This window comes from Ammospiza nelsoni, chromosome 30, assembly GCF_027579445.1.
Source record: "Ammospiza nelsoni isolate bAmmNel1 chromosome 30, bAmmNel1.pri, whole genome shotgun sequence".
NCBI lineage: Eukaryota > Metazoa > Chordata > Aves > Passeriformes > Passerellidae > Ammospiza > Ammospiza nelsoni.
In genome coordinates this window covers 1,780,821-1,807,138 of record NC_080662.1, presented here as the reverse complement: position 1 = coordinate 1,807,138, position 26,318 = coordinate 1,780,821, and the positions used below count along the sequence as shown (strand labels likewise).

The 26,318-nt window shown below is 40.3% G+C and overlaps 2 protein-coding genes across 2 annotated transcripts; both read right to left on the bottom strand.

Moving 5' to 3' along the window:
• Positions 1-28: 28 nt before the first annotated feature.
• On the bottom strand, positions 29-13,292 carry VDAC3 (voltage dependent anion channel 3). The gene is made up of 9 exons (XM_059490716.1): positions 13,230-13,292; positions 11,327-11,398; positions 9,935-9,984; positions 5,933-6,085; positions 4,676-4,728; positions 3,123-3,350; positions 1,707-1,857; positions 810-867; positions 29-530 (listed from the first exon to the last, which is right to left on the bottom strand). The coding sequence occupies exons 2-9, from the start codon at positions 11,391-11,393 to the stop codon at positions 439-441; spliced, it is 852 nt and encodes a 283-aa protein (XP_059346699.1). The 5' UTR covers positions 11,394-11,398; positions 13,230-13,292; the 3' UTR covers positions 29-438.
• Positions 13,293-14,684: 1,392 nt separating this feature from the next.
• On the bottom strand, positions 14,685-25,733 carry POLB (DNA polymerase beta). The gene is made up of 14 exons (XM_059490877.1): positions 25,606-25,733; positions 25,471-25,528; positions 25,325-25,391; positions 23,957-24,031; positions 23,472-23,530; positions 22,723-22,772; positions 21,485-21,536; positions 20,180-20,234; positions 20,017-20,089; positions 19,485-19,555; positions 18,676-18,762; positions 17,664-17,728; positions 17,024-17,163; positions 14,685-16,023 (listed from the first exon to the last, which is right to left on the bottom strand). The coding sequence occupies exons 1-14, from the start codon at positions 25,664-25,666 to the stop codon at positions 15,929-15,931; spliced, it is 1,008 nt and encodes a 335-aa protein (XP_059346860.1). The 5' UTR covers positions 25,667-25,733; the 3' UTR covers positions 14,685-15,928.
• Between the last annotated feature and the right edge of the window lie 585 nt (positions 25,734-26,318).

The following is a 26,318-nucleotide window of genomic DNA, read 5'->3' as shown; positions in this document are numbered from 1 at the left end:
ACTTGGTGAGAGTCAACACACACCAACCTTGTGTTCTGACCGTGACCAATTTATTTCATTCTGATGTAACCCCAAATTTCCACTACAGCACAGAGACCTCCTTTTATAAAAGGCTGTGAAGTATAGGACATGCAAAATGCAATACAATAGTGGGGAGAGGTTGGATTTTCTTCTGTTTTTTTTTTTTTTTGAAACAGATTTAAAATACAGGAAACTGAAATGTGGCACAAACATCACAACTTCCATGCATTGCCTTCACGTGTCTTCCTTTGTTGTGCTGGCACACTCTGGACTTCAGCATTGAGTTCAAGTCATTCTTGGGAAGAGCAGGAAGTTCACACTTCTTCAAATTTCAGAGTAATATTAAGGCTGAAATGCATGGGGTACACTTTTCCTTCATCTTCCAGAGCACCACCAGTTGGTTCACTTCAAGCTGTGTTAAGCTTCCAGCTCAAATGCCAGCCCGAGTTTGTGACCTCCAGCAGCGAAATTCTTGCCATCAATCAAGCCTGAGAGTGTCAGCTTTACACCTACGAAAGCAAATCATGAGAACCATCAAACACTGAGACAGATCCCTGTGCAGTGCTCTGTTCCTCACAGGAACTGTGTACATACACATCCTTTACTCCTGACTCTGCATAAACACTTCCAGCTCCTTTGTTCATCTCTTCCGTTCTTAAGACAACAGGGAATTAAACCACAGTGCAGTAATTAACAGTGAATTAAACCACAGTGCAGTAATTAACAGTGAATTAAACCACAGTGCAGTAATTAACACTATTTACTTATCTGCAGTGAGAGTTACCTACCAGGTCGGAGGGTATGAGTGTAACCAATTCCAATGAGGCTGGCATTGTTCACTTTGGCCTACAAGAAATAAAATCACAATATTTATACACTGAATAGTTAAATATTCATACAGAAGTGTCCCAGTGCCCTGAGGAGGGGGGCTGTGCATTAACACAATTCAGCTACTTTTAGACCAACCTCTAAGTTTCACTCTTCCTTTTCTCAGGAGTTTCCATCTTAAACAAATGGTAGCCCTACACCAATTCTGCCTACACAGAATGCCCTGCTGTTCTTCACTGCCTCCTCTATTGTGTCTTTACATCTTTTAAATACTTACTACAGAGCCTGTTCACATCACTCAAGAGTGATTTTTATTCTAATTAGCAAGAAATACATGAATATGCAATCCTGTTTTTGCATTGCTACATTTTGAGCTCTTTACATTTCTCATCTTTAATTTTGGTTCAATGGTCCTGGAACTAATTGTTGTTTTGAAACATAAATGCTTGTTACTTCAGTTCTTAGTATTAAAACACATGTCAGCTGACTTTCAAGGGTTAACTCACTGTTCAGAGAGGGCTGAACTTCCATCATTGTAACCATAATATGCTTTTACACATTATGGATTTCAGAATTAAAAGGACACAGTGTCCTTTCACTACCTTTTAAAATATATTTTGCAGCACACAATTCCAAGCACGCTGGTCAGACAATTTCACTATGGACAAAATTACATTTAGGATTTCTTTTCCCCAATAATTTCACCAAATGTGATGTGTGAGGTCCCAATTTAAATCTGAACCACAACAGAAGCCACAGTTTGCAATCCACCATACTTCCACAGCAACTAGTTAAACCAAGTGCTTCATAAGACGAATTTTCAGCTTTTAGGGGAGCTTGAAATACAAAATTCTTACCGCAACAGAAGACTTTTCATCCAGCTGGTACCTGCCAGCAATACCAAAGCGTGTGTTGTTACTGCCAGCAGTCCATGCCAGATTCACTGATGTCTCAACCTTATTAGTAACCTTCTGATAAATAGAGCCACCAAACTCAGTGCCATCGTTCCTGTGGGTGACAGAGCAAGTGTGTCAAGCCTTGCCTTGTTCAGTAACTCCTCAGATTAACCCCTCCCACAATCATTTGATTAGGAGATAATGATATCTCCTAAAATTAACCAAGAAATCCAATACTTCCCAAGCCCAAGCTCACTATTTCACTGCTACAGCTGGAGCTGGCAGACTGCTGCTCATATTTTTCTACACAAAACATATTTTGCTCTCAGAATGGAACAGGAGTTTCCAACAGCCACAGACCTACAGTTTGAGGTTCTGAGAAAAAATAAAATCAAAAATCCACCCAGTAAGTGCAGTAACACACAAAGGAGACTTCAGGTATGGGAATGAGGAGACTGAAAATGAAAACCATGTTGTTTAAATGTACCATTACAGTTGTTTAAATGTACCATCTCCATCTCAGGCATCTGAATGCCAAGACTACAGCCTGGCAGGGATGACAGCTGGAAACAAACAATGCTACACCTGCCTTTCTCCTTCATTTGGCCATTTCTGAGGGAGAAACTTTGTTTGATTGAGAGGGGGAGAAGGTACAGGAGTTTAATTGCAGGATTTTTTTGTCTTGTGCCATTACAGAAGTTAAAGCTCACAGCTTTTAATTACAAATTACCATCAAGGGCCTTTGCATCACCATCTCAGCTACACAAACCCCACAATTACTCTGAAAGGTGTTGAGACAGCCAAGAGATGGGAAGTTGTCCCTATTTTAGTTGTACTGGAAATGAAAACACTGCATATAAATTAATTAGAAACAAATCAGCATTCCCTTCCCTTCACCCACCTTTGACCTAAGGCCATTACTGCTAATTATTACTGTAGGTTTGGCTGCTGTGATGTTTTTCCAGGCTCAGGAAATCCTCACATGTTACATCACTTGTGAGGGCTCCTCAGGGTGAGAGAGGTAGATGAGAATCTTGCTTCATGATCAGAAGGCTGGATTTATTGCTTTATGATATATATTACATTAAGACTATACTAACAGGAATAGAGAGAAAAGCTGCAGAAGCTGCTAAGCTAAGAATAGAACAGAACCTAAAAAAAAGAGAGCTCTCTGTCAATCTGTTCCAGAGAGCCTGGTCCTGTGATTGGCCCTTAATTGTAAACATGGAGCATGAGCAAATCACAGGTGCACCTGTTGCATTCCACATCAGCAGCAGGTCATTATTGTTTACATTCTCCTTCTGAGGCCTCAGCTTCCCACAAGAGGAAAAACCCTAAAAGAAAGGATTTTTATCAAAGAATGTCTGTGACACTTACACATTAGTGTGCAGCTGAAAGTCTTCTGCCTTATAGCCCAAGGCAAAGTTCCTTTGTGTGACCTTGTACTTGGCTGTATCAAAAGCTGTCTGGTAGCCAGCCAGCCACCCTTCATAGCCCACCACTGCCCAGCCATACACGGTTGGCCCGGAGAGATCGATGTCTACGCTGCAGCCTACGTGGACATAATCTCTTTTGTAGGTGGTCTTCAACTTCCCACTCTTCTTCCTGCACAAACATGAATTTTTTATCCACAGGAGTAAACAAGTGTGTAAGGAATGCAGATTTATTGTAATATTTATGTCCCTTAAGGGCAGTTAATGAAAGTGTATTCTTTACTCAAGGCACAGGATAAGGATAATGGTGCTGTGTATTTTCGCTTTTCCTTTTACCACCTCCAACTCCAAACAATCCTCAAGAAGCAAAAGACACAAAATTGTTTCTCCTTAATGCTTTAAAACCCATCTGGTTTCAAAGTTTTTTTTCCCTCAGTGTAATGGGTTATGGCATCATCAGTTTATTTCAGGAGCACCCATAAACCTGCAGCAAGAGCTGTCTGCCAATGAATTTTTGTGTTTATCTCCACTGTTCCTTCCTTGTGCATGCCTTGCTTCCCTTTCTTCACTGTCCTCTACCAAAACCAGATTTCTTCATCCCCCAGACATCATTCCCTTACTCTGCCTTTTCCTGGCCCTCTTGTGACACTTCTTCCTCTCTCCTGCTGATTTTGTACCAATTCAAACACAACTACAACAAAACTTCAGCATCTCCTTAATTCTCCCCCCAGCCTCATTTCTCTTGGCAGAACACTTGTGCTGCCAGTTGCTCACACCCAGGCCTGGGGTCTCATTTTTGATTTAGTTTCTAATTCCTCATATCCAAGCAGCATTTCAAACTCAAGAGTCTTCTGACAGGCCCTCCCCTCAATAAATCAGCACCAATCCTTATTTGCAAAGCAGTCTCAACCTCTGTGCATTATTCAGACATAAACTCCCCTCCTTTGCTCTGCTACTTACCAAATTTAAATATATTGAATTGAGAAAGATAAGAAAGAAAGAATTGAGAAAAACAACCAAGTGCTATTCCACTGCCCATTCTGCCTCCTCACTCAACTGTGCACAGACATCATCTGGCCAAAAGCATCAGCAAAAATAAAAAAATTTAGTTTACTGACTTGACAGCCTTAGGACTGTCAAAACATGAAGATTTAGTTGTTTAAGGGGAGTTAGAGATTAGTACCTACTGCAAAATGATAAATTTGCCACTGGCCTAAAAGCTGAAGAATTCTTGCAAGCAGAAAGAATAATTTAATACTTATTAATTAAAGAGAAAGAATTAATTCTCTAATTCCTTCTGAGTTAAATATTACACACTGCCTGCAGAAGATTCTACAGTGATTGCAGAATTTTCTCCAATAAATGCTGAGCTTTTACCCAATGAGCAAAGTTGTAAAATCCGTGTAAAATCCAAGTTGTATGAGTCCAACCAAAGTATTTTTAGAAGTTCTAGGAAATTCTAGCAGTCTGCAGATAAAGGTAATAGAAAATGTTTACCCTGTGTTTGGTACAAATGTAGTGTCAAGAGCCACCTTCACCCCTTCAACCATCTGCAAAGAAAAATACACATCTGCTCAAAAATCAGCTGAAACAGAATTTCTTATATTCCACTACTAGAACTCCCTGTTTAAACAGAAAACAAAATAGAACTAGAATGTCTCCCTCATGATTTCCAATGAAATCTGATGGAGGATTAAAACAGGATCTTTTCTTCCCACAAGGAACCTTTTAACAGCACAGACTTTGTAAAAACCTCCTGGTTTTACATATAGGAAGTTGACACATCTAGTGCTGGCAACAAGAGAATTATTCACAGAATTATGACAGCAAGAAAACTATTCACATTTCCTTATTCTTTAGAGTTCAAACAGTCCACAAAATAGCTCAAAAATCTCTCTCATAATCCACATACTCTGTTTTGAGAGTGCTGCATGCTAGCACCCCTTTGTGTAAGCAGTGCCAAGCTGCAAACATTCAACCTTACAAAATATATTCAATCTCAAGGCAGCCAAATTTGAGTTCTTATACATTAAAGCATTTAAAATCATGAGACCTGTCTTTGGTTTCATAAAATTATCAGACCTGTCTTTGATTTCATAAAATTATGAGATCTGTCTTTGGTTTCATAAAATTAAGATCTGTCTTTGGTTTCATAAAATTATCAGACCTGTCTTTGGTTTCATGAAATTATCAGACCTGTCTTTGGTTTCATAAAATTATCAGACCTGTCTTTGATTTCATAAAATTATGAGATCTGTCTTTGGTTTCATAAAATTATGAGATCTGTCTTTGGTTTCATAAAATTATCAGACCTGTCTTTGGTTTCATAAAATTATCAGACCTGTCTTTGGTTTCATAAAATTATCAGACCTGTCTTTGGTTTCATAAAATTATCAGACCTGTCTTTGGTTTCATAAAATTATCAGACCTGTTTTTGGTTTTTCTTGGCTGCCTGGCTGCAGCAGTGACTTCTACATAGTTAAGTTTATTCAACAATGCTGTTCATTCCACACACCTGTAACTGCAGTAACTGCACCTCAAAATAATTTTCTAGCACCCCCCCCTCCCAGCCTATGTGTTCTGCAAATACATCTTTTAATACTTCAGATATTTTTGTGCAATTTTCATTCTCCATTTGTGCATTTTCTTCTCATTTCCGGAGAATGAAACGAGACGAACAGAATATTTCTGTTCATCTCAATACCATCTCCTACCAGGTGCAGAAACACTTCCAAAGTATTTACTCATTCTTACTTTATTCTCGACACAAATTTCTGTTCCCAATGTGTTGTCTGTGTTCCACTTCTGAGTGAATGTAAGTCCGTGGCATTTGTCCTTGTATTTGGTCTCTAGACTGCCCGAAGCCTTGCCCGTGTCCGTGTTGGAAGAACCGACTGCATTGAACTCCTGCCAAGAGCACAACGTCACACAATCACCAAACTGCTTCACTGAGAACCACTGAGGCCAATTTTTATGGGAATGGCCCCTACAGAGATCAAACCTTGGCATTATTATTAGCACCATGCATCAACCAAGCTTTCACAGTTTTAGCAGTCTGACACCCTTTTGACAGAACCCTCAAAATCATCATCCTCCTCTTCCCTATCCCCACCTAAAATAATTTCTTTTGTGTCACAAAATTTTGTGCATCCCTGTTCTGAACATTTCTTTTATTGAGGTGCACTGACAGAGCCTTGGGACTTGCCTAGCTTGGCAAAAGCTGTTACACACAGACCTGACACCTTCATTCACTCCCCCTCGTGGGTAGCAAGTAATTTTTTTGATTACTTGCTACCCCCATCTTAACTTCACCACACTTTTCCCCAAGCTTATGCATCAAAAAGTCCTTTTTCTGACCTCCACTACCAAAATGGCTGTAATTTCAACAATTCACAATTTGCTCTGTACCTTCACTGTGACTCTATACCCAGATATAAAAAGATATTTGCTTGGGATACAGTTCCTGGATTTTTTCTTCACAATCTCCTGTAATTGTGAAGAAAAATCCAGGATTATTATAATTATTATATTATAAATATTATATTATTTACAATATTATTATAAATATTATAATATTTATAAAAATAATTGCCTTTATCATCTTACTGGTACTGTCCCCATTGTGGAGGAAAAAGCATCTGTTGCAGTCCTGGAAATCTGCTCCCCATTAGGAAAAGCAATGCTAAATTCAAGTTAGGTGAATAGGAAAAAAAGTATTTTGTCACATTTCTCTGAACATCTTGGGTGTTTCTGGATTGTATAATTTCCCCTCCCTGTGTTTCAGCAGTGAAAATGTTTTCTGGAGAACTGCTGCACCCTAACATTGTGGTTCCCCCTACCATTTCTGCTATTTTCATTTAGACTCTCATTATACTGTGGTGATGACTTTAAACAACTTCTCTTTCATTCCCTCAGCCAGCAACTCTACTTCAGAAGTTAAGTCACCTCTCAATTTCAGACCTTTTCTCCTTCACAGCATCAGAAACCTGACCTGAGCACCTTGATCTGCCAGGCTGCTCCTTCACTCAGCAGTGTAATGGAACCAAGCACTTGGAATTTTGTGTAACATTTATTTTGTTATATGCTGTTCGGTCAATTCTTCACACACCAGAGCTTCCTGTTATTTAGTGCACTTAAATCTCAATATTACATCTCTCCTGGAATAGCTCAAGAGAGAATCTACTCAGTGCTCCATGCACAGCTGAGTATTGCATTGCCACAGTAGTGAGCTCAAGGTACATTAATTTGGTTTTAAGAAGCATCTGAGAACTTTTCTCATTTGTTACCTCTCCAATATTTCCCTTGAAGGAAGATAAATAATCTGTCATTACATTTACAAGTTTTGATTCTCTTGAAGTTTAAGAGATGGATCCATTGCCAACATATCCAAGCTTTGGAACCCTGACTTTCCAGATCCTTCTCGTTCCAGGATTGTATTCCTGGATGTATATTTGACAATTCTGATCTTTGCAGAGCATAAAAGGGTACAAAGATTGTCTTTAAATGGCTGTGAAGTGCTAGGGAGCCAGGGCACACTCCTTACACACAGTTTGGGGCATTGAGGGATGCTGCTGGGGCAGGAGGAGACCTTTACTTAAAATAATGCACTACTGCAACAGCATAATAATAAATATAATGTGTTATTATTATAACACATCTAGCAGCTACCAAAACATGTGACAGAAGTCAGGATGTGTTAAGACTACTTTAAAACATAATTTCTATACAGTGTTCCAATGTCACTTCCACAAATTCAGTGTAAAGATGTCTCAAACCTGCATCAGAATTCAGAAATAACTTTCTTCTAATCTTAGAAAACTGATTAAAAAGCTTGGTTTCTTTCTCAGATCAAGTAAAGGACAGGTTGTAAACATTAATCTCAGAGCCAAAGGAAATAAAACCCCAAAAAAGCCAAAGCATTCTGTCAGGCATCAAGAACTCAATCTGCTTCTGGAAGCAGACACCACAGAGACAGAAGTCTGCTGCCATCAGTCTTTATCTGTGTAAACTAGAACACCTCACCAAAACACGATTTCTTGGAGTTTTTGTAGCTGAAAAATCCAACTCATTCTGGCTCCATGTCACACAGCAGCAGTTAAGCACAGCTCCTCACTGAATTCCCTCTAGCTCACGGTGCCTGGCATCTACAGGAATGCCAAGCACTCAGCAGGCAAAACCACTTGCAATCTATAAAAGATCTATAAAAGTTATAATCAACACACACTATCACTGTGGTTTTCTAAGTCCACAGGAAAAAAACCCAAATCTGAGGTACTGTTAGTATCCATGTATGAATTAGATCTCACACTTTGTTCCTAACTCCATCTCCATCCCCAAAACTCTATTTTTGTTGCATCAGAATCACTAATAAGCTCAAAACCTGAAGCAACAGACAACTGTACCAAAATCATATCTAGTTTTCCTTCTTGTTTTCCATTTCTTGTTTCCCCTCTTGCTGTTTTTACTTGTTGTAAAAGATTGCAAATGGTTTTCCAGGCATGGATCATACAGATCTAGGGCTATGGACACAGCCAAACTGTGCAACATGAATAACAACACAACCAAAAACAATTCATCAGTTTACAAATGATTTAGTATGCAGCACAAAAAGCCTTGTCAGATAAAGCAATAAAGAGGCAACATGTCAAAACAGTCACCATTCTTACCAACTGGATAAACATCCCAAGAAAATGGCATGGAAAAGAAAAAGCCCATTTTAGAACTTCATACAGTTGTTCATGTTCCATCACAATCAGAAGACAGCATAATTAACTATTAGCATTTTGTTTGAGAATCAAAAATCCCAGCCTGGAAAATTGTCTTTGAAGAGATGTCAGTAAGCAGCAGCAATAGTGTGGAGACCACATAATTCCATGTGCCCACACATTCCTGGTGCACAATGCCAGTAATCATCAAAAGCTCAACTGAGACAGAACACAGTAATACAGAAATAAGGATTTACACCATTTGCATGATAAGAATGCAAGAGGAGGGAGCTCAGGCAAATACAGCCACCAAATAGGCTGAGAAACAACTCATCTTACCAATGAGAACAGCACTGAGCTGTAGGTAAGACAGGCAGAACTCAGAGACAGTGTAAGAAAAATATTATCTAGTAGATAATGCATGCCTGTGGTTAAAATCAGAATTATCACACCCATTCCTAGTTTTGAAATTGCAAGGAAGCTCCACTTCTCCATCATTAAAATGAGGATCACTGGATATTCTTGTTACTTGAAATGCTAAAGCTTATTCAAGCTCTCAAATACAGGATACTGCAGGACTGTTTTCAGTTTTCATTTAATTCAGTTCAATTTAATTAAGTCTTGAATTTTAAGCACAGTGGAAATGAGTGAAAACACAGTTAAGTTAAACTCCAGTGCTTACTTGTCCCTTGACTTTTTGGATAAAAGTCACTCAGGACTAAAATTCTTATTAAAACTAATAACTGCAGGGCAATTAATTCCTAAACAGAAATGAGAGCTATGTAAGGTGAAGAAACTCATGTTTGGGATGTGCCAACGGAACAGGCAGGAAATAACAACAAGGTGTGTGGAAATTCTTGCATGCCACAGGGACAAATTACTGCTACATCAACGTCATGCTATTGTAGAAATATCTCAGTCAGCTGTGAGTTTTAAAATGAGAGATGAAAGAGAGAAGCAACACCTGCTAGTGAGGTCTAACACTTGTTACCAGCTCAGGAATTTGTCCTTCCATTGCTGTGCTGTGATGGTTCCTGTCCCCAGTACTTACCACCCCACTGGAAGACTTGGTCTTCAACTCTAACTTGACCATTCCAAATCCTGCAAATAAAACAGCACACAGCACCTGTTTCACTGACAGATACAAACAAGGCTTATTTCCAACACACCCAAAGAATGCCAGACAGGGGATTCTGAGCTGGCCTGAAACAGCTTTTATGTTTAAACAGTTGTTGAACATATTGAGGGTTATGAGAAGGATGATTGAAGGAGTTGTGACAGCTCAAATTAAGTTGTCTCATAATTTATATATATAATTTATAGTCATAACAGACACCAAACATCAAATACCTTCACTTTCTGTAGCCACCTGCAGTCTGGCACCCATCAGTACAGTTAACCATCTCTTCTGATTTACTTAGTTTGCATTTTATTTCTGATTTCAGGGCAGGAAATTTTTCTTCTCCTCTACTCCAAAAAATTGTTCCAACTTATTTCAATCAGTGCCATGTACAGAAGTATTAGTGATGGAAGGAATTCTGACAACTCAAAGTAAGTTTTCTCATAATTTATATATATAATTTATAGTCGTAACAGACACCAAACATCAAATACCTTCACTTTCTGTAGCCACCTGCAGTCTGGCACCCATCAGTACAGTTAACCATCTCTTCTGATTTACTTAATTTACATTTTATTCATGATTTCAGGGCAGGAAATTTTTCTTCTCCTCTACTCCAAGATTTCAACTCCAAAATATTTCAACGTATTTCAATCAGTGCCATGTACAGAGGTATTACTGCTTTCTTCCTTTTCTGTCTGCTCTGAATCCAGGGAAATATTTGGCCCTTGAACTAAGTAGAAAAGCTTGAAGTAACTGACTTTAAATCAGGGAACTTGAGTTAATTTTTAGCAAAGCCTGAACTCCAGGGTGGGAGAGACCAGACCACACTGCATTTTAGGGATTTTGGGATACAAATGAAATCTTTATTGCACACCAACTCAGATTACAAAGATCAACACTTTCTAGTACTATTTCCAGAAAAGGGACAAATGCAAATACTGTGAAAATATCTGCATTCCAGCTTTAATATTAAGCTATTCTGATTAACATAAAGGTCATTCTTCCTCAGGAACCTGTTACTGCCACAGCAATCTGTATCAGTATTTCTGATTTAATGACTCTAAATAGAAAAATCAGAAGGTAAAAAAAGGAGGCAGCATTTTTCAGTCTGTTCTGGAGGGCATATTAAAGTCAAACTTGTCATCTTCCCCTCAAACTCTCTGCCACTGCAGCACTGTCATAACACACGTGCAAAATTCAGAATAGAAAGGGGCTGGATGCTGCAGGGCTCTGCTGGGAAGGTTTTAGGGAAGCTCTGGGGTATCTGTGTCCTTACAGGCATTTTCAAAATGATGATCCAGCCATCCTCATGTCACTCACCATATCCCTTGTTGAAAACATCCCTGGCAGACTTTCCCAAGTCACTGTATGACGGTGGGCAAGCCATTGGATCTGAAACACATAATTTATAATCATAATAAGGAAGCTGCAAGAACCTGAGCATAAAATCAAAAATACATTCAAAACGTTAATTAACATCTATGATTAGCAGTCTCTGAGAATGTCGCCAACGCAGAACCGTCAGATCTTTGGAGAATGTTCATCAAAGTCATCGTTGCTGCTTTGTCCAAAACAAGCTTTGGTTTAAAGAATTTATAAAAGCCAATCTTTATTTATAATCACTGAGCTCCAGCTATTAAATTCCATTAAATGCTGGCCTCACAGTCTTACACTGCAAAAAGAACTCATGAGAGCCTCATTGCTGCTCTGATAATGAGGAAACATTGCTTTTGTGATAACACCCATTCTGAAAGGGACCTGGAGTGGCAAACAACATCAACACTCAACAATTCCAAAGGAAAACAGGTGTCACTTCCATCTGCACTTATACTTCACAAAAAGCTTTTTCAGAGATGTGAAAAATATAAAAGAGATCTCTGTATACTGCCCAGCAGCCATCAGTGAGTATTTCAGCACTGTGCACACAGAACAGCAAAAACTAAATTTCCTAATATTGTTACAACTACATGGGAGAACATAGCTCAAAAGGATGGGCATGTAATATTGCAGTGTAGATGATTTATTAGCTACCAAAATTTAGGGGTTTTGCATCAGAAAACCCACAGTAAAGAAGTAGGCAAACTCTTCCCCACTGGAAAATTAGTCTTCCTCTTTTCAAATAAGTTTGCATAAATGTAAAGGCACACCTGCTCCCAAACAGGTATAAAAGATGCTCCATTCATTTGATTTTAAGGACAACTCCTTGTCATCCAAAAAGGTGACATTTAGGATTTCTGATGTTGGGCGTTGCAGAGAAAAATATGAACAAATGCATCAGCAGTAGGAATGGCAATCTCTTGTGTTTATACCTCATTTTAATAAGGCTATTGAGAAAAATTGTAAGCCTGTTCACTCTCTAACAGTATGCAGGTATATGCTGTGTGTTCTATGTGTTTAAATGTGTTCGTTAAATTTTATGCAAGCATTTAGATGGTATTAAAAAAAGAGAGATTCTCGAGGCTAGCCCATAGTGAAACGCATAAATTCTTTTCTATGAACAAGCAGCTCTACTTGGACAACAGACTTGAGCTGGGTTTCACAACTCCTAACATTAATTTTGAAGGGTAACAGGTGACGAAGCACAGCGTGAGGCGGGCAAAGCAACACAAGAACACCCGCATCGCTCTGTGGGATAAGCGTAAAAAACCCAAACCATCCAAAAAACCAAACCAAACAATGAATCCCCGCACGAGCAGCGCCAACACCCGTGCGGGCGGGCTCCCGCTCGCTGAGGGCCGCGGCGGGGCCTGGCCGCGAGCACCGCGCGTCCCTTTGGCGGCGGGGCCGGCGGGGCGGCGGCCGCGCGGCCCCGGGAGCGCGAGCGCCGCGCCCGCCGCGGCTCCGCCCGCGTTACGCAACGGGTAACGGAGCCTCTGCCGGCGCCCGTGCCGCCGCCGTGGCAACACTCGCTGCCGGCCGCCTCGTGAGTTCGTGCCTCCCGGCTGACATAACCGGAGCGGCCGGCAAGAGCCCCGGCCGCGCGGTCTCAGACAGAGAGAACCGGCCGCGCATCCCGGGGCCGCCCCTTGGGCGGCGTGTGGGCCCGCGGGTGAGGAATTGCCGCCGCAGCGAGGGGCCGGCGCCCGCTCGGGCCTCCAGCAAGGTGACTCCCGCCTCCGCCCCGGTGAGGCGCAGAGGACAGCGGCGGGCCGCAGGCGGCCGGCGCCGCGAGGCCCGGCCCCACCCGGCCCGGCCCTGAGCCCCGCCGCGGCCCCGGCGCTACCTGCCGCCCGCGCTGCCTCCGGTACGGCTCCCGGCGCCCCCACGTCCGCATGCGCGGCGCCGGCGCTGCGCACGCGCCCGGGCTGCGGCCCCGCCCACCCCCGCGCGGCCCCGCCCCGCCCCGCCCCGCCCAGTGCGCGCGGCCGAGGCGCCGCGGGAGCGCGCCCGGGGCTGCCGCAAGCGGAGCCGCTGCCGGCGGTACCGAGCGGCGCTTCCAGGGATGGAGGAGACCCGCGGGGCTGTTCAGTGCCTGCCAGAGCCGGTATGAGACTCCAGCGGGCGCTAACGGACCCCTCAAACCCTTCACCTACTGTGAAAAATGAGTATTTTATGATTGGCATAATAATATAATATAATATAATATAATATAATATAATATAATATAATATAATATAATATAATATAATATAATATAAATATAATACAGCATAATATATATAATACATAGTGTATAAAATATTATATATAATATATACTATATATATTATATATATTATATACAATATTGTGTATATATATATGTTTATACATAATGTATATATGTGTATATATAATATATATGTATATATATAATACAGCCTAATATATATAATACATAGTATATAAAATATACTATATACTATATCTATTATATATAATATATATTATATACAATATTATGTATATATATAATATATATATAATGTATATATATGTGTGTATATAAAATATATATGTATATACAATATATTTAATACAGCCTAATATATAATGCATAGTATATAAAATATTATATATACTATATACTATATCTATTATATGTAATATATATTATATACAATATTATATCTATAATATATATTATATACAATATTATGTGTCATATATTATATATTATATATGATATATATTATAGATAATATATATAATATATAATATATAATAGATATAATATATTATATTATACAATATCTATTATATATATTATATAATAGATATAGTATAATATTATATTATATAATTATATAATATAATATATATATAATAGATATAATACAGCATAACTTTCTAACATAACACACATATGTGTTCTCTTATAAAGTTATGCAGTAATAATTTTCTCAAGTATTGTGTTAATTATAGTTTTAGGTTATAAACAATGTTAAAATAGAAATTATGATTATGCTATGTAATATACTTTTTTTTATAGCAAGGACTCAGCCTGTCAGAGCCAGTATGAGACTCCAGCAGGCACTAAAGGTGCTCTCAAACCCTTCACCCACTGTGAAAAATGAGCATTTTATGACTGGCTTTTTGCAAGTATTAAAATTAATATTGTATGTGTTGTGTTTCTGTGCCCGGGAAACATTTGTGAACATGGTAAACATGTGTTACTGCCTTTTGATCTTCTAAAATTACAGCAAATAAAACAAAGACCACATATAGAGCAAAATAATCAAAGAACACTACACATTCATGATGGACTATTCAATTTGTTTATTCCCACTGATAACTGAAGAAAATACTAAATATATCACCTATATATATATTTTTACAATGAGGCATCAAAATACTTTACATAGCACCAATTTCTTGTTTTCTTCCATACTACTGCATGCATTAGCACTGGGGAACATTCCCAGAAAATAAAATTAAAACTCCTGACAAGAAAAATGGAAGAAATTCAATGGGTAAGTAAGAGCATCAGTAATGTCCATTACTAAGATTGATCAACTCTCCTCGTATAAGTTGAAAATGGAATTGTTCTGCAGGCTTAAATGAAATGAAAATAAGACAAAATATTCAAATGCAGCACCAGCAATAAATTCCATGGTCATGCTGGTAAATCATGGAAGTAGTTACTACTTTGAACATTTAAGTTAAACAACAGAATCCCTGTCCCAAATACAACCAGTAATGCATTACTGAAGAGACCTTGTCTCACATCCAAAATAGTCATTACCTTTCCCAACAATTAAAGGGGAGGTGTAAAATAAGATTTGACAGATTTGCATATAAAAAAGGGCAGATTGAATCTGCAGGAGTGGTAGCAATGCATAAATTAATCAGACCAAACCAAAAGAAACACAGAGCACTGCAATCAATATTACAACATGTCTAGGAACAAAATTCACAATTCACATGTAACAGGAGAATGGCCACCTTAGCATGGAGCCCATATTTGAAAGATTTTAGAAGGACAAACTCATCATGAGCTTCAGCACTGCACCAAGACACCTAACACAGGTGTGAGGAGATAGAGAATGGTTAAAAATGGTACTTTTCAGGAGTGCTTTATGATACTCAGCATTTTTTCATTCTGGTATCTACATAAATACGAGATACAAAGAGAGATGCTGGGTGCCCCATCCCTGGAAACTTTCAGGGGCAGACTGGACTCTAAGTAATCTTCCCTAGTCAAAGATGGGGCTCTAAGCAATGTTCTCCAGTCAAAGAACCCCTGCTCATGGCAGGGGGACTGGACAAAATGACATTTAGGGGTCCCTACCAACCCAAATTATTCTGTGACTACATAAAAATGAAATCTCACAGGATTTATCTGCACAACACATTCTGTTCTGTTCAAGTGCCATGGACTTGCTTTAGACACCAGTAACAGAGTGTTTTTCCAGTAACATTCAAGGTAAGACTATGCACTTTCACATCTTTGTAAAAAGCTATGAAAATATCTTTAAGCTCTAAACCCAGACAAGCAGTTTGTTATTCACTCCGGTCCTTTGGCTCTCGGTATTTCCACTGGATATAATCAAAAATGTCTTTTTCACATTCCACTGGCAGGGCCTCTCCAGCAACTCCTGCAAGGAAATTACACAGAATATTTGAAAGGTGGAAAAGTCTGTACCATTCAGAAATGCCAAATGCATGGCAAGATTAAGATAAAACTGCTGTAAGTAAAAAAATACCTGAAGAAACCACCCAGAACAAAATTTTCACAGTGTTTACATGCTGATTCTTATTAATATCAAAGGAAAGAATGAATTAACTTTGGGCCATGTGGTTATGCAGGTAAATAAATTTATAATTGTGTGTGGGTTTATATAGACAACCCTCCTCCAAAGCAAAGCAACTAAAGGACATGATATACCCTGTGAGAAGAGGAGGAAACTAAATATGTGCTGTGCACAGCACAGAAAAAAATAAATCTTTAAATCACTAAGACTTTAAGTAGATTAGGAGGCCCAAAGAGATAACCTTGTGTAAGCAGGCTGCACCTTCTTGCTGTAATGGTGCCCAGTATCAAACAGGACACTGTGAAAAATTCCACAAAATATTGCATTTATCAGAAATACTTCCAAAACAATTACAACCAATTGAAGGAGTCCACACAAAATGCATAACTTGGAAAGTAGGGAGAGTAGGGAGAGTAGAGAGAGTAGGGAGAGTAGAAAGAGTAGGGAGAGTAGGGAGAGTAGGGAGAGTAGGGAGAGTAGGGAGAGTAGAAAGAGTAGAAAGAGTAGAGAGAGTAGATAGAGTAGAGAGAGTAGGAAGAGTAGGAAGAGTAGAAAGAGTAGAAAGAGTAGAAAGAGTAGAAAGAGTAGAAAGAGTAGAAAGAGTAGAAAGAGTAGAAAGAGTAGAAAGAGTAGAAAGAGTAAGAGTAGGGAGAGCAGAAATGATTAGAAAGGAGCAGAAAGGAGCAGAAAAGAGCAGAAAAGAGTAGAAAGGAGTAGAAAGAGCAGGGAGAGTAGGGAGAGCAGAAAGGAGTAGAAAGAGTAGGAAGGGGTAGGAAGGAGCAGAAAGAGTAGAAAGGAGCAGAAAAGAGTAGAAAGGAGGCTCTGTGCAAGAACTCAGACTGACCAGTAACACCCAAGCGACGTATTGTGTACTCATTGATGGTGAAACCCATCTCCAGAGCATGAGCTCTCATGTTCTTATTGAATATATCACTGCCTGTGAAATACAGCACACCACAGTAATACTGATCTTTTGGGATAAGCCTAGAAGAAAAAGGAAAAGGGAAGACTTAGAACAAATATAATTTAAAATTCAGTATTCAGACATGTGTAGGTTTACTCTGTGTTCATGTGTGTACATTCTGCAGCTCTGTACATTTAATTTTCCCACAAACCAGATGCAAAAGTGGAAGGAACTGCCTATGAAAGGAAGGTTCAGCCTATCTACCCTTCCCCAGAAGTTACTGGTGTAACTACCTGGTTATGGTGCTTGCACTCCTGCACAGAATCAGTGTCAAAGCAGGATGATAAAATAGGACACAATTCTGATATTCTATCAGAATATCATGATTTGAAGCACAGCATTATTGCTGATAACCTGTTGTAATTACTGGCAGTTGTCCAGTGGCTGCCACATTTCAAAGGGATTAGAAAAATAGTAAATGGCCATGTTATGAACACAGAAGTAGATGTCTGAATGAAAATTTTATGCAAATGCCTCCTCTGTAGCAGACAGCTGAACTGGGGGGGTTTGGCTCATGTACCTGATATCAATCCTGCGGTGTGGATAAGCTGTTCCATCCTCTTTATCTGGCAGCTGGCAGACACCCTGTGAGGAAATAAGGCAGGAGACAAATTCAGATGAAATTCAACAGATTTGAGAACCATCTTTACCTTCCCACCCCTAAAAAACCTCTAAACAATCCTCAGCCATCCTGGAAAGCAAAGTTAAATCCCTGCTGAATTGAACAATTTTACTGGAGCAGCCAGATATCAGAATACAGTGAATCACTATTTTACACTGTTGTGAGAACTGTTCAGTGTAACATATAACTGCTGCTTAAATTTTTATTGCACCAGGAAGGATCCTCATTTCCTGTCATTATTATCAGGCTTTTCAGTATGCACAAATATCAGCAGGTTAAGAAAAGAAAAAAAGCCCTGCACTGTCAGCATGGGATCTAAAAAATTAAAGTTTTTGTAATTCATTACTTGCTTTAGGCATCCCACATAATCTCTATTATATCCTAGGTCTAGTAGCTTATCCATTAAATCTGTTCTGCAGCAAAACTGACACAAAAGGAGACAAAATTATATATTAGACAAAATCAGGTAAACATAGTTTTGAGATCAAAGCTAAATGTTTCCAAGATCCTGAGGACAATTACAGAAGTGGTCACTGGTGCAACTGAAGAAGTGACGTTGTGCTGAGGTCCCAGGATAAAACTGACATTATGTGATGAAGGTTGTGTCAGCAGGGTTCAGAACTACACAAATATCAGTGTATTTACTTTCTAATAAACACTGTGTATTTAAATACTAATACTAATACTAATAATAATAATAATAATAATAGTACTGTGTATTAAACTTTCTAATACTGAAATCTCACCATAAGAATTACCTGCAGGAAATTCTTATGAGGTGCAAGCAGAATTAAAAAAACAAACCCACATCACCCCCAGCTCCAGCAGCACAAGCAATTGTATTCATCCTGACTTCTGTCAGGAAAATAAATCCCCCCACAACATCCTGCACCACCAAAAAAGCTCTTACCATGAATTTGGTGTCCCCTTTAGACAGCATATCTGTGATAAAGTGGACTTTTTCCAGCTGTTCTACAACTTTATGCAAAAGTTTTGACTGGGAATAATGGTAAGAAAGAAGAAGAAATTACTTCACAAATAACAAGAATATCTTACCTATATTTACTAGATAGAGGCTCCAATAAGTACAGGACATCATTATAATTATATGTACTACTCTACATGAAATTTGACCCAAATGGAAAAAAATGTAACAAAAATAATGGGAAAAAGCTGATAAAATTACAGTTGTGCAAGATAAAAACAATTTCCACCAATATTGAGATTGCCTTTAGTTGGAAATGACAAATTTAATGCAGCTTTTAAACAACAAATCTACAGAAGGAACATAAGAAAAAAATAAACAACACTGTCATTAGTACTGCTTCAGAGTTGGTCCCAAAAGATTCCAAGGGCAGCAGGACAGTCTCCTATCAGCTAAATGATTTTGGTAGCCAAAATAAAGAAATAATCAGACTACCTTTAATCCAGTCAGCTTTACAGTTCTGCATTGTTAAAGCACAGGAATTCAAAGGGTGGGGGAATATGTGTGACAGGAAGAAGGAGAGAAGGGTAAAAATAAACATATTGACTAATTCTGCAAGAGAAACACAACATAATACAATGATCTGAGAAAGAATTATAACTCCTCAAAATAAACAGGGCATTCCAAGGGAAAATTTCAATATTTTAGTAAATATAAACCCACAAAAAGCTGCAATACAAGTCTGAGACTGTATGCAATGTACAGTTCTGATCTGTGGCATCTGAGAAAAGCACCTGTTTGGTTGATTCTGATGTGAAACTGGGATGGGTCAGGAGAACATCCATGTCACCACTTGACTCTGCACCTGGGAAGAAAGAAGCAAAGAAAAATTCAATATACTAATATTGCTGAACATACATCTTACCTCTCGTAAACATGATTTTCTAGCAGGGAATGTCACTATTAGAGACATTAGCAAAACAAAAAATAATCCTAAAGTAAAAGAATTTTGTTCTTTCATCAAAAGTTTATATTCTCATCCATAAAATGTCCAAGAATTTCTTGCTGTACTCTATAGCAATGAAGTAAAAACGTTGGTAATGTAAAAACAAAGGAAACAATTCATGTTTACAAGATATTGCTCTTTATGGGGGAAGGATGGAGAAGCAAGGATTTATTCTGGTGTCTCATCACTGAACTAGCTAGACAAGACAATACCAACAGGAAAGGCCAGGTTCCAGCACAGTCTGACAAGAAGAACAACACACACACAGTAACTTGTCTTTTTGTTATCCCAAAATAAAGAAAACATCACAGAGTACCAACCTCGCCTAAAACTGCCACACACTGTAGCAATATAGCTTGGGTCCAGTTTCTCTATCTCTTTGAGCACAATTTCCTATGTGAAAAGGAAAGAAATGTGTTTAGAAGTGGTCAGTCATTCACTGGCCATCACTACATCACATTCTTAACAATGAGATTTTTTTACCTGCATTTGCAGCATTTCTTCCCTCGGGATTCTTTTCTCAAAATCTTCAAAGTATCTGCAAATATAAAAATAGAGGTACCTGAAAGAGTGGTAGGGGCAGCATCTTAAAATTTTAGTCAATTAAATGTATAGCAGAGGAAAGAATACTAACTAACACTACTGTCACATCACAAAAAGCTCCTCTCATTAAACATCTGAGCAATCTTGCAAGGTGACAGTAAAAACTCACAGCTGTGAGTTTGACAATGCTCAGAACGTGGTTTCAGTATTTCCACTGTACACAAAGAGCTGCTGTGAGGTGGGAGAGATATTACCACATAAATAAATGCTTAATATTTACACAGCCCTCTGAAAATACAAAATGTTCCTGACAAGACTCAGCCCACCAGCAAGCAGGTTCCCCACTGGAAGGAGATAAATGGAAGCTCTCAACTCAAATACAGCTCCAGATATATTTGCCTTCACTGTAAAACTCAAATTGTCAGCAAGCTGCTGGATTGTGGAGAAAAAGAGGGCAAGTGAAACATTTTTGGCTTTATTTGGTTCACCTGCAGCTTCTGACAAGCACAGCTATAGTTCCTCCAAAACCACCACAGCAAAGACACTCAACAAACAGCACTGAAGCTGATGAATACTGAGGGACAAACACAACATTCTCAAGTTCAGACATGCAAAGGTTACCTTGTTCACAGCACATAAAAAACCAGCCTGGGCCACTTTTATGCAGATGGTGAAGAAACAACTCCACGACCTTGCTAAAGTGATTCTCCACAAGCTAACTGAGGCAGTCACTTGATATCAACTTCCCAAGCCTTCTAATCCAAATGCAACAAAAGCTCTAAATAACTGCTGAAAGGCAGAATGTAGAGCACAGAGAGACCCTTACTCAGCCTGTGTAACCTTACATTACACCCTGGTGTCTAAAGGAGGAGAGACCCTTACTCAGCCTGAGTAACCTTACATTACACCCTGGTGTGTGAAGGAGGAGAGACCCTTACTCAGCCTGTGTAACCTTACATTACACCCTGGTGTGTGAAGGAGGAGAGACCCTTACTCAGCCTGAGTAACCTCACATTACACCCTGGTGTCTGAAGGAGGAGAGAACCTTACTCAGCCTGTGTAACCTTACATTACACCCTGGTGTGTGAAGGAGGAGAGACCCTTACTCAGCCTGTGTAACCTTACATTACACCCTCGTGTCTAAAGGAGGAGAGACCCTTACTCAGCCTGAGTAACCTCACATTACACCCTGGTGTCTGAAGGAGTCACTAGAAACACCAAGCACTTGTACCCAAGAAAGCTTACTTCAACCCAATTCGCTGGTGATGAGTCAGCTTGTGCTCAATTTTTCTTAGATCTAGAAAAAAAATTCAAACAAAATAATTAACCGAGAAGTAGACATCTTACAGTAAGTTTCTATCAATGCAAAGATGATGCACATAAAAAGAATACAACCTCAAAGGAGGGAATTTCAAATTACCTACACAGCAGCTGATAGGATGCACAGAGCATTTCCAACAAGATTTAACAGACCACCAAAAAGCCAAAATCCTTGTTACCTTCCATGTAACCTGCGTGTACTTTACTTTATATGAAAATATATGTATGAAATATGTATATATATGAATAGATGCATGAAATATGTATATATATGAATATATGCATGAAACATGTCTATGTATGAAACATGTATATATAGGAATATATGTATGAAATATGTCTATATATGAATATATGCATGAAATATGTATATATGTGAATATATGCATGAAATATGTATATATATGAATATATGTATGAAACATGTATATATATGAAATATGTCTATATATAGATATATGCACGAAACATGTACATATATATGAATATATGTATGAAATATATATATACATGAATATATGCATGAAATATGTCTATATATGAATATAAGTATGAAATATGTATATATATGAATATATGCATGAAATATGTATATATGTGAATATATGCATGAAATATGTATATATGTGAATATATGTATGAAACATGTATATATATGAAACATGTCTATATATAGATATATGCATGAAACATGTACATATATATGAATATATGTATGAAATATGTATACACATGAATATATGCATGAAATATGTCTATATATGAATATATGCATGAAATATGTATATACATGAATATATGTATGAAATATGTATATACATGAATATACGTATGAAATATGTATATATATATGAATATATGTATGAAATATGTATATATATGAATATATGCATGAAATATGTATATATATGAATATATGTATGAAATACGTATATACATGAATATTTGCATGAAATATGTATATATATGAATATATGCATGAAATATGTATATATATATGAGTATTTGTATGAAATGCCTTAAGCCTGTGCACCAGCTTTAGCATTTTACACACCCTCCTCAAAGCCTAGGGCATATTTGTTATAAATATCACTGTGGAAGAGGCAGCTTGACAGAAAAAAAGATTACTGGAGTGTGAAGCAAGGCCTCATATTCACACTTACCTTCTAAAGTCTTAATTCCTTCCTCAACAAACTTCCTGGCAGCAGCAGGACTGCAAAGAGACAAGGGAATCTGGCATCAGGAACAGCAAGAATCTTACAACACCAAACAGGACATTATTTATAAGTGTGGGTTGTTTTTTTAGGACTGAGGTTGCTTGCTTGTGATGCTTACATCTTTTCAGCACGCTCATTTTCAGTTAATGCTTTTGGTCAGCAGAGATCCAAAGCTTGGCCTGCACATTTTTTAGCATTGGTATAACTATACAGTGATGTATAATTGTAGGAAATGAAAAAAAAGTGACAGCAAATAGGTAATATTGCTTCAGACAGTAATACCAAATGCATGATAACATTGCAGCAGAGTTCTCATGGGCTTTTTAAGTTCGTTTAAGTTTTTTTTTTGTTTTGTTGTCTCCTTCCAGGCTCTGCTTCTCCTTTTACAAAAACCTTGAAGTCAGAGTCTCACTCCCACAGTTCCATTCTTGACCCACACCTCTCTCTTTCCCCTCTCAGGAAGATTCCCACTCATACTCCTCAACCACAAAGTCTGGAATTCATCATTCTCCACCCTTTTGTCTCATTCAATCCCATAATCACAACTACAGTGTGTCAGTGTGGGCATTACATCAGCACCTCAGGCTCATTCCCTTCATTATGTGCAATCATCCAAATTCTGCTCATAATTCCATCAAATGAACAGGAGAAAGGAAAAAAAAAAAAGCCCTAAAAACACCCCAAGAAACTTTTACCCAATGCCAGTGACTCGTGTCAGGAAATTGATAGAAGAGCTTGTATCATCCTGCCGAATCTACAAAACCAAAACAGTGAAATAAACAAACAAAATGAAACCTCAAGAAGATAAAAGAGCTCAGTCAGACTCTGGTTTAGAGGTTCACTACAAAACAGCACCAAGCCTTACAATAATGCCACACGTAACTAGCCTGAAAACCCCCAGCTGGCCATGCTAAAGTGAGCAGGATTAAAGCACAAACTCCAGAGCCTTCCAGCAAGATCTCCACTTCTGACAGAAGACCTGCACATGCTGATTACGTAAGCTAAAATATTTTAATAAATAGACAGTTTTAAGGCTTCTCAATCCTTGATTTCTACTTATCATACCACCACTCCTAAGAGTCTCCAGAGACAACAGAAATGTGCAGAGCACACAGACTAGTTTGCAAGTTATCAAAAAAAGCAGCTATTGAGAAATACAGAACAGGAGAAAGACACTCACCTTTTCCAATTTACGTAGCTTTCCAGTGGATAAGAACTCATCTATCTTTTCAGCTATTTTAGCACCCACTCCATCCTAAATATTGGGGGGTGAGTACAAACAAGTTAACTCAAAAATCACTTAAAGTCATTATATGTGGGAAGCAAGGAAAACTCCCTAGAATTTAGAGTCTAGAAAGAACTATGGGGCACCCAAGACCACAATAAAATATTGGAGCATAAAAGAACACAAGAATTCAAGGGTACAACGTAAATGGCATAAACACTGTAATGCAAGGGTTATATCAAGTTTATACAGCAATAAGTTTGAACAAGGCTTTGATTCTTACTGCTCAAGACCTCTGAATTAACAAAGGAGTGAAAGCAAAGGGGAAAGACATTTTTACAGCCAGAGGCTCAGATGGGATGCCCAGTTCCAGCTCTGGAACCCCCACAGTGGCCACACCCGGTCCGTGTCCCCAAACTCTGACTGGGGTAGCAGAAAGAGGCGCCGGGAGAAGCGAGGCTGCCCCCAAGGCTTCCAGGAACCCCGGGCACCTCATCCCCCCTCTGGCTGCCCCCAAAGCTTTCCAGGAACCCTGAACACCTCATCCCTGCTCTGGCTGCACCCCATCCTTCCCCCAGGAATTCCTGGCGCCTCATCCCCGCTCCCCAGGAACCTTATCCCTGCCCTGGCTGCCCCCACGTTTCCCAGGAATTCCCAGTACCTCATCCCCACTCCGGCTGCCCCCCATTCTTCCCAGGAACCCCCGGCACCTCATCCCTGCTCCAGCTGCCTCCACGTCCCCCAGGAGCCTCAGCACCTCATCCACGTTCCCCAGGAACCCCGGGCACCTCATCCCCAGCTCCAACTGCCCCCAATGCTCCCCAGGAACACCCGGCACCTCATCCCTGTTCCCTAGGAACTCCGAGCACCTCATCCCTATTCCAACTGCCCCCAACACTTCCCAGGAACCCCGGGCACTTCATCCTTGCTCCCCAGGAACCCCCGGCACCTCGTCCCCCGCTCCAGCTGCCCCCCATCCTTCCCAGGAGCTCCGGGCACCTCATCCCCGCTCCAACTGCCCCCATGCCCCCAATGCTCCCCAGGAACACCCGGCATCTCATCTCTGTTCCCTAGGAACTCCGAGCACCTCATCCCTATTCCAACTGCCCCCAACACTTCCCAGGAACCCCGGGCACTTCATCCTTGCTCCCCAGCAACCCCCGGCACCTCGTCCCCAGCTCCAGCTGCCCCCCATCCTTCCCAGGAGCTCCGGGCACCTCATCCCCGCTCCATCTGCCCCCACGCTTCCCAGCAGCTCCGGGCACCTCATCCCCGCTCCGGCTGCCCAGCTCCTCCCGGGGCAGCCCACACACGAGCACTTACCAGCTTCTTGGCTTCAGCCCCACTCTGTATCTTGCTGGGATACCGAGATATGACCGAGGCCGCTTTCCTGCGGAGCGGTGCCGGTCAGCGCCCGGAAGGGGCTGGAGCCCGGCACGGGGCACGGCGTGAGGGGAAGGGAGCGGTACCTGTACGCGTTGTACTTGTGGATGGCCCGGTTCACGTTGCGCTCGTAGTTGGCGAGCTCTGCGGGAGAACCGCGGTGAGAGCAGCCGAGCCGCGGCCCTTCCCACCCACAGACCCGAGCGAGCGCGCACACCTACCGATGAGGAAATCGGTGATGCCTTCATTGAGGCTCTCCTGGGGAGCTTTGCGCTTGCTCATGGCCGGCACCGGCACCGGCACCGGCACCGGCACGGAGCGGCCGCCGGGGCTGCGGGCAGCGATGGCACCGAGGCGCTTCCGGCAGTGGCGTCACGGCGCGTCCGGTGCCGGGGACGGGCGGGGCCGCGGGTGTGGAAAACGCCGATCGCTTGTTTTTAAAATGTTAAAAGTTTAATAGTAATAAAAAAGTTTAATAGTAATGAAAATGTGCTTCCGGCTGTGGCGTCACGGCGCGTCCGGTCCCGGTGCGCGGGCGGGGAACGCTCCTGCTCGGCCCGCAGGCCCCCTTGCTTTGGGACTTTCTTTTTTTATAATAAACGCTGAAGTCACTTTAGGACCGGCATCCCGTTCCCGTTTTTAACATGTCTACCTCGCATATCTGAGATTTTTGGCCAGTCTGCTTCAGCGGTGCTGTTCCAGGCTGAATCAGCAGCTATGGTCTAATGCCAGAGCAACCCAGTTTCAAAATACCAGAATACCGAGTTCCACAATAGCAAAGTAATCTAGTTTTACAATACCAGAATATCAAGCTCCAAAATACAGCCACACACCCAGTCTGTAACACATCCTCTTCCTTTTCCCCAGTAATCAATGGGTCAGCTTTCCAGGCCTTTATCTACCCCAGACTTCTCTGTGTGCTGTGACCTTGGAA